The sequence below is a fragment of the Ornithodoros turicata genome, chromosome 4 (assembly GCF_037126465.1).
Source record: "Ornithodoros turicata isolate Travis chromosome 4, ASM3712646v1, whole genome shotgun sequence".
Lineage (NCBI taxonomy): Eukaryota > Metazoa > Arthropoda > Arachnida > Ixodida > Argasidae > Ornithodoros > Ornithodoros turicata.
The window spans coordinates 55,137,627-55,147,080 of record NC_088204.1 but is presented as its reverse complement, the minus strand read 5'-3'; the positions used below and the strand labels follow the sequence as shown (position 1 = coordinate 55,147,080).

Below are 9,454 nucleotides of genomic sequence, written 5' to 3'. Positions count from 1 at the left end.
TAGACCCATCGTCAGGACTCAGGACCAGCCAATAAGCAGCGATTATTGATAGTGAAGTGCAACGGCTCGCGTCGTTTGGTTTACAACAGTCACTGAAAAAACAAATAAAGTAAAGAAGACAGCCCTAACAACTACCTTTTGCCAACTTGCCTCATATCACCTAAAAATTTTCGGACAAATTTTCCCTTTTCTTCTCTCGACACACGAAAAAAAGTCCTCACCTCACATGAAAAAGGAATCCTCACCTCAGAAAATTTTAACAAAATTTCCCTCACCTTACCTCACCTCAAAAATTTTTCAGAAAATGTATCTCATCCCACCTCACCTCAGGCTTTCTGGAGAAAAAATTTCCTCACCTCACCTCACCTCAGTCTTTCCCAAGGAAAATGTCCCTCACCTCACATCAGCGTCTTCTAGGAAGATTTTTCCTCACCTCACCTCACCTCAACCATTGCTCCAAAAGATGCTCCTCACCTCACCTCACCTCAAATTCCGTGAGGTGAGGGTGAGGGAGCCCTCACCCTCACAATCCCTCGCGAGGGTGCCCACCTCTGCTCATGAGGGCCCTCATGAGTGAGTTCGCCCAGCTATGCATAAATGTTCGCGGGCTGTCAAGAGGATTACTGGCCGAGTGTTTGAGATTCGAAATGAGATCGAAATGTTACGGCGAAATCGAAATGTTAATCATCATGGTACGGTACTCAAAGGCTGCAGTCAACAGTGCCGCGCCTTCTTAATATCCTAAAACGTCAGGATATTGACCCATCAACATCATCCTTTGGTGTTCATGTCCGACAACATAATTCCCCTATTTTAATGCCACGATGTATTCCATGGCCTACCGTTCACCATACACAGTTGACACATGTCCCTTTGCGATTTATCGCAATGCAGTTGTTCCCGCCCTTCCCTTGTATCGTTAGGTCGCCACAAGTGTGCTATCTATATCTTGTTTCTCTTTTTGTGTTTAAGTGTGATGTGAACAGTGTTCTCTTATTCTCTTCAAGATCAGTGTTAGCTTGTATTTCCCATTGCTGTATTCTTGCAATTGCCTTGTTTTTGCCGCTGCGCTGTTCGAGAGCCGTGAGTCCCTTCAATCTGCTGTAGCTTTTAGTCCCGGCTTCCACCGTCTATTGGATGGAAATAAATAGAATTGAATCGAATTGAAAATATCCTCCCTGCTCGAGATTATGCGCCTCGTCTATTCGGTCGACCATTCCTGTCCAGGGATTTCCTTACACCCCCAACCTGAAATTTTTGAGACTGCCCAATACAGCTCGGCTGCCAATGCATATACTATCCACGAACGTGTATCCACCAGCATATACCCCTCATCGCGCCCTTGGAAGCTTGATACCTCCCCCCACCCGGAGGTGGTTTCTGGCGAAATTACTGTGCCCAACTGAATCATCCAACAGACCGACAAAGGCGTCCCACTCGTTGGTGGTAGCCAAGGCCGTGCTGAAGGCTGAGAGATGGTAGGTTCAAATTCTACCACCAGCTGTGCTGTCTGGGGTTTCCCCTGGGTTTTCCGAAGACTTTCCAGGCGAATGTCGGCACAGTTCGCCTGAAGTCGGCCCAGGACGCATACTAACCCCTGTCCCCCCACTCCCTCATGCTGTCCTGTCGACATCTGTATGCCGCTCATAGCCACAGTTGCTTCGCCGCGCTAACACGGAACTAAAGAAAAACTGTATCACACGACGCAAACGAACACAAACGTTTGTAAACAAATGGCGTCATGGTGTTCGACAGCGCCACCAAATTGGTAGAGTGGAACTATGCTCGAAGCTAGGGGCGGACAAGGTCGCGCCCGAAAGCTACGGTCTTGAGGGGATTACGGTGGTCTCTGAGAGGGACGGCGGCAGCGAACAAGTGCCCATTCGTGGAACCCAGCCCTCCCCTTCCTATTTGTTTCGCTTTCAGTCTGTCTACCAACGTCACGATGACGTTTCACGGATAGATATCTATTGGAGGAGAAAAGTGAAATGAAATAATGTTGCCTCTTCTGACAAGCTGTCAACCGCGTCCTTAAAAGGACAATGAACTGCAGAAACTTGTCTCCAACAAACAAGTTGGTTTGGTGTTTGATTGGAAGCTGTTCGGATTGGCTCCCACAAACGATCTCCCGCGTGATGATTGGACAAACCTTTTGCTAGTGAGTTTGGGAGAGGAAAAACGACGGTGAAATCTTCTCCGCGATCTAAAGTTCTCGTAGAACCCCTCGCGAAATATTTTTCTGGCTACGCTACTGGTTGTTTCGTGGTATAATTAAATGGGAAATGAGTCCGACAGATTGAATCCGACAGAATGATTTTGAAATCAAGGATGAGCTCTATGAAATCTGTTCAAGGTGGCAGTTAAAAGGGTTTCTGATGACTGTCGACATGAATTTTTGGAAACGAAGACTGATTCAGGGGCAAGAGACACGTTCAAGGAAAAATCAACAGCAAAATTTCGGCGATTTATGGTGGGTTCCTACCCAAAAGTGGCACGAACCTCTATTCAAGTTCAAGATTTGTCAACATTTTCTCTCGTTAATCCATTGGTAAAACTCTATAATATGAATAATCATACATAAATGTTTGTCTAGTAGAAACAATCAATTTTTTTCTCTCTCTCTCGATGAATAGCAAAGGAGGTGCAGGGGCAAAAACAGTTGAGATTGAACTAAGGAATATTCGCTATCGTATTCAATTATGCTTTTTTGCGGAAGCCGGTCCACTTTCTGAGGAACACCCTGTGCATAAAATTATTGCCCTCAATGTGCTCCTAACTGGTTCCAGTTTGCGAGCTTAGGCTTTTCTATTTTACTGTGCAACATAACTTTTAATAGGAATTATCTGCGATGTTATCTCTCCTGTGAGGCATTTTCGTAACCACGAACGCCGCAGAATTTGCCCCCGAACCTTTTCTGCCGTTCCGGCTTTCATGGGGTCCCATAATACCCTGTATATTGCACTGGTGAATAAAGATAAAATTCTATAGCCCAAAAAATCCTTCAACTACTCGAAATATTTGGGAAAACGCGGAGAAAAAAATATGGGGACGTGCACCGTCTTCGGTCCGACCCTGTGACAGACAAGTGCCTGTGCACCAGAATCGTTCGGGAAGGGGGGGGGGAGGAGGGCAAGTCGTACGGGAATGGGGGGGATGCCGCCCCGGGCGCCATGGGAAGAGGGGGCGCTGGACCCAAGCCCCGGAATATATGTCGGACAAATGAAACGAGGGCGAAGATCATTTTTTAGCTTGATCGGAAGGGGGGGGGGAATCACGCTTGTCCTGCCTCAGGCGAGAGATCCCTTTTTAGGGAACTTGCAATGATCCCACGATGGTATCATGGCTCTAAAAAATGTTATAAACATCTTTTTTAGAAGTGCGAGAATGTGTAAACCATGCAGGTTCAGACTAAACATGGTGGAGAACGCTCTCATAACAAGGACTACACACACGGAAGCGTTGAACTAGGGTTGTTAGTCCAAATAAATCAGTTGCTAGTTGAACGCTCTCGTATGTGTCGTCCTTGGTCCTGTGCATTCTCCACCATGTTTAGTCCCAACCAACATGCTTCTCGCACGTCTAAAAAAGATGTACTTTGTACTTAGGGAAGACATTGAGCTGCAGCAAATTTTGTTCGGAAAATTTCAGTTGCGGTTCAGATAAAAATTATCTCGAAAATGTACTGTGGTATTTCAAACGCTAACTTGATGTATACTTTTTCGGCCTCAGCTGGATCGTTTTTAGCTTCTAACGCTAACTTCCGCTCCGAACGGCTGCCGTGCCCTTCCTCCTGGAAGGCAGGAACGATGGAACCCGGCGGTCATTTTAGGTAACCTGGTTTGGGTAGCTTGGTGCGCCTGAGCACATAGGAAGTGAACACACGAAAAACGACACGCTCAGGCGAAGAGTCCACGCTATTTTCAGTATGGAGCTTCTCCATCTTGCAATTATGCCATGTTAGCGATCCGTTGTTCCTACTCCGCGGTTGCTCTGCATCTACTCTTTGGTAATCTAACCTTGGTGTCATTTTGTCGCCACTCTCTACCTCTGAGTTTTCGAAATTTGACGATCGTTCGGAATTTCCGCGAAAGCGCGGATACCTCCAGTCCTCCGTCTCGTTGTGTCTTCGCGGATTGTTGCCCGTTTTCCAGTTGTCGACTACTACGCTGTTTATCAATGCTCACTCAGTAACTCCACAAGGCGATATATAGTTTGTAGGGTAACGTGCTGCAAGATGAGACACGGGGCAAGATGCGACATTTTTTGCTCGACGCGCCGCCTGTGTCAGAGACGCGTTGCTCCATATGCGCTTGAAACTTTACTCATAAGTGGCTCTATACATGTCTGCTTTATTTCAAGTGGGAATTGTCCGAATTGGTATATGCGTTGAAGAGAGAGAGAGAGAAAATGTTACTTCTGTATGGAATGTAAAGACCCGAAAAAAGGCGCGATTTTCTGTAGTCCATTTTCTTGTCGGCTGTGCAGCATAGCATGTCGCAGGCTTATTCTGTCAATGTAAGTCCACATCCTATTTCTTTATTCATTCATCTAGATATACAGGGTGTCCCAGAAAACGTGTCATTGAATTATAATAAAAAACTACACCACCTAGAGTTATGCGGTCAATGTCATTTGTTCTTACTGGGTTTTTGCCACCTCCTCGTGTGAATGTCGTGTAACGTAAGTTTAATTATGTAAATTTTTGCGAGCTTAAGTCGGAAATTTGCCTAGTAAAGGTCACTTTTTTACCCCACCAATGTGAAGAGCGTGTCTAAATTAGTCAAATTAATGACAATTGACAGGGATATTCAGAAGCTATCTCATCGGAAAAAATAGCCGAACATCATGCGTTACGGAGGTCGCACAGAATAGCGCACGATGAATTTTTCAGCGCAATCTTTGTCAGTCCGACGAAAGGAGGTTGGAAACCCAGTCCTCCCCGACGTCGCAGAGGGAGATAAAACAGGCACGGCTTATCACGTCCGACTTTCGCTGGGATAATGCTTTCCCTCTCCCAATTTAGGAACTGTTACTTTTTCTACTATTGTAGAGGATGGGCGCGTCCTAGCATGAGGCCACGTCCATCTGCCCGCTGGGACACTATCACTCTGTGGGCTGGGTTACCAACCTCCTTTCGTCGGACTGACAGCGATTGCGCTCAAAACGTCGTCGCGCGCTATACTCGTGGTGCTTCGAGGAGCATGATGTTCGGCTATTTTTTCCAATGGGATAGCTCCTCAATATCCCTGTCAATAGACCTCTAGCTGAGAAACGTCAACATGACGTCGGTAGACGGACTGAAACCGAAACAAATCGGAAGGGGAGGGCTGGGTTCCACAAATGGGCACCTGTTCGGTACCTCCTATTGAGAGAAAAGTACGACCGAAAGTTGCGTCCCTTTCAGGGACCATCGTCCCCTCAAGACCGTGGCTTTCGGGCGCAACCCTGTTCGCCCTTAGCTTCGAGCGTAGTTCAACTCTACCAAATTGGTGGCGCTGTCGAGCACTATGACGTCATTTGCGCTCAAAAAGTCATCGCGCGCTATGGTCCGGTGCTCCGAAAAGCATGATATTCAGCTATTTTTTCCGATGGGATAGCTGGTGAATATCACTGTGAATTGTCACGAATTTGAGTGAATTCGGCACGCTCTTCATATTGGTGGGGTAACAAAGTCACCTTACCTTGGCAAATTTTCGAGTTCAGTTCGCAAATATTTATATAATTAAACTTGGAGATCATGACATTCCCATGAGGAGGTGGCAAAAACCTAATAAGAACAAATGCTGTTGACCGCATGATTCTATGCGGCATAGTTTTTTTTATTATAATTCAATGACACGCTTTCTGGGACACCCTGTATGTGCAAAATATGAGCACTTTTGGTTATCCTGTGTTTAACTGAAAAATGAATGTATCTGATGATATGCACGGGGCAAGACGCGACAACTTAATGTCATTTAAATATAATGCAATGTAAATATAATGTAATTTAGAAACTGATAGGTCAACTATTAGGAAGATTTATGCTTGTTCCTCGAGATTCCTTGTTTTGCACATTGCCTAGGATTTTCCAGCAAATTTTCCTGTGTCCTAAGATATTTCTAGCAAAGCAGAAGCGCACTCAAAAACGAGCGACCAGCGACAAATCAGTCTGGCGGTGCCTTGTTCGCAAAGGACGGCGGAGGGAAATAGCACCGGGTTCTGTGTGGTTTTATTGCACATCATGTGGGCGGTGGGCTCAAGGGAGTTGTGCAGGTGCTTCGATTGCAAAAACTAATTTGTATAGTTCATTACCACGGCGTGTCTCATCTTGCCCCACGCGATGCCTCGCCTTGCCATGAGTGTTGGGGCAAGATGAGGCAATCTGCATTTTTGAATTTCTTGTTCTGTGTTTATTTTAGAACCGGCAATGTCCGTTCTGATTTACAGATCAGAAGCTCTAGTCCTCTGAGAATGTGCCTATATGGCCAGTTTTATTTATTATTGTTTTTAAAGGCGAAAAATAAAAATTCCATATTCAACTGCAAATTTCTGTCTCATCTTGCCCCACCATCCCCTAAATTTTGGAAAACAACTATGAAAAATATCTTGAGATCTTCTCGGTTGACAAGTGGACGACTTGCTACCAAGATCCTCCGCTCCAGCCTTTTCTTTCCTTTTTTTTAATGCATTACGAAAAATACGCAGACTGGATGAACTCACCGCAGGAATTCTGTAGGAAAGCACCTGTTGGACATTGAAGAATATTTTTTTTCTTTTACCAATCAATCAATATTTTGGATACACGTTTGGAGAGTGCTCAAAGTGAGGAGGAGGCCCTCCTTTGTCAAATCAAAGTGCTCTAAATTTTTCCTTCGTTACCAGGCGCCGTCACTGCTGCGCCACACCTTCGTCACCACTTAGCCACTCGTAGAAGGAGACGTCCACAACGAGTGCCTTCGTGGACACCTTCGTTTGCTGACTTTCGTCATTATCTCTTGTACAACGGGATTGGTTGCCTTCGTGCCGGGGAGGGGCAATCGAAGATTCCTTTCTACTCAATAAAAGTGAATCCATCTCAACACCTTTTATATATTCTTGTTAAGCAGCCTGCTCTAAAATGTAGCCTTCGAGTTATTTATTTCTGAACGACACACGAATGACCGGCGATGAAACATCGGGTAAGCGAAATGCTCGAAAAATTCATAGAAAATCAGACATTCACTGCACGAGGAATTGAGACAAATATTTGGGCGAGTCAATGAGAGAGCACCTCATGTTCCAGTTGCTCCTTTCAATAATTCTCCAACTCGCACAAAACTGGCTCGGATACAATAAACCGGTTGTCCGCCCGTCTCTGTTGCTTCACATGGTTCCCCTAGTTGTACAGCTTGGGACAAAAGGTTACTGGCGTGTATCGTCAGCGGAGAGGCACCTGCTATAGCTATATAAGGAAGGGGTCGAATAAGAAACGGGCGACTGACACCTAGTGTTCCGTAAACTTTCGTCCCAAGCTGTACACCCATTCATTCGCACATGACTTCCAAGATTATAGGATCTTGAATCATAGATGAAAGGAGTCTTGATGAGTGCAGGATTTGACCGAGTGTTCCACAGCTGGGGCCAGTTTGTCTTTCCAGAAGTAGAGGCTCCTGTCCACAACCGACGTAGTATTGATGCAGTCATCACCGCCAAACTCACACACTCTGTAATGGTGAAGAAATGCCAGTTCGGCCGCCACATTGACGGTTACCTTGTCCGCTGTGAGAAACTCCCATACAAAATGGTTTCCCATCTCTACCACTCGCTCGGGGGAGACTACACACTTTGACCGTTGTCGATGTGCATGTAGTTGCGCTTTCCGTCTCGTCTTGCGCATCGTCAGTAAAGGGACATCCGCCACAGGGTCGTCCCCCCACTGCAAATAGAAGAACCCGTTTCGAAAGGAAAATGCCCCTGCGCTCTCACCGAGTCTCCGAAGCAGGACGGGTAGCGAGATGTTGCCCGCGGGCACAATGAATTCATCCAAGTCTATCATTGCAAGCCAACGGAAGCGAGACATTCCTCGATAAAGGCAGTCATTGAGCGCCGCGAACAGGCCCTCGGTACGGATTTCTCTCTGCGAAACCATGGGCAGTTGCCACGGTAGGAGGGTCACGATGCCCTGGCTCTGGTAGCGCTGTAGCAAGCATGATACGTGCGGTCCTGCCGTGTGGTTGTACAGAATAAAGTGCGACACGCCCAGTACTCGGTTCAATTCTACGAACTCGGCCAATTGAAGCAGTTTGTCATAGTCATAATGAATGGGTTTCACACATACGGCTATGTCTTCCTTGGGAGTGCTAGGTTGCAGCTTGTGTACCTGGAGCATATTGCCCGGTAGATTCCTGTCGTTGATGCGCACCACCGCTACAGTATCTGGCCACGGTCCTGCTGGTACAGGACACAAGAGGAAAAATGCGCTATACCTGAGGTTCCAGTTCTCGCGAATGAGTTTATTGGAGGCCCGGACTGCAGCCGACAGGGTGCCCCGCACGTAGAAGGAACACGAAACACGGTCCGTCAGCCTGGTCCGTGCGGCGCCAATGACGCGCACTATTGCCTGTGTTCGACGTTGGTCAAGAAACGCTGAGAACACGTAAAACTTGTCGGTCGTGTGGCGTACAGGCTGCCAACGATCGTGAACAGAGTCCTTCAGCAGTTGGCTCAACGTCCTGTTATCTGCGGGTGTCCTTGTGACGGCCAAGAAGCGCTCCAGGGCAGCGTCGTCCGCTTGATCCTCGTCTACATACAGAATTTGCAGGAGAACCATGAGACCACATAGCGAAAGGGCCACGACGACAGCGTACACCGAGCGCCGGCGAAGAGGTCGTTTGCGCAACGCCATCACACATTCTCCCTGTAAATCGTGCTTTGCCTGTGTGACTGACCTACCCAGTGGTGAAGCTTATAAGCGCGTTAACTCTCCTAGCTGAAGCATACTATATCCCCTATATTAAACAGCTCACAGTGGAAATGGAGCACTTTGTTCGTTGCTAGCATCCTTTTTTTTTTCGCACTCTAGCCATTCTTCATACTCTCTCTGACGCTGTCCCAGGTGGAGCCACAGGAAAAACGGGAAAATCGGGAGACTGCAACCCGCAATGTTGCCGCTCACGTCTGATGAATTTTACAAGTTCGCTGCGTTATGGTTGTGTGCATTTTAGCTCATTGTGGCAAAACTTGTCAATGTCACTTTTAGTTCGTCGACTCAGTACCAATATATTTATCGAGTATATCAATACGTCACGATAAATATATTCGAATGAAATTTATATACGGTACGTCAGAGCGGCTTCTTAAAAACCGTGAGCTCCATCAGTGTCATCAGGCGGGGATTATGTGAATAAACTGATATTCTACCAGTGATCACAAATTTCGTCGTTGTCCTAAGGTTCCTCAAATACCAGTGAGACCGGCTGCCAATTCTCCACAA

General features: G+C 46.6%; 1 protein-coding gene across 1 annotated transcript; it reads right to left on the bottom strand.

The window, feature by feature from the left end:
* Window positions 1–7,123: 7,123 nt before the first annotated feature.
* LOC135391579 (uncharacterized) lies at window positions 7,124–9,060 on the bottom strand. Its single transcript, XM_064621879.1, has one exon. It carries the CDS (start codon window positions 8,864–8,866, stop codon window positions 7,544–7,546), a length of 1,323 nt encoding a protein of 440 aa, XP_064477949.1. The 5' UTR covers window positions 8,867–9,060; the 3' UTR covers window positions 7,124–7,543.
* Window positions 9,061–9,454: the final 394 nt, after the last annotated feature.

What these genes read in the sequence shown, in the direction of transcription:
- LOC135391579 (XM_064621879.1), bottom strand. Translation starts at nt 8,866, where the DNA reads ATGGCGTTGCGCAAACGACCTCTTCGCCGGCGCTCGGTGTACGCTGTC.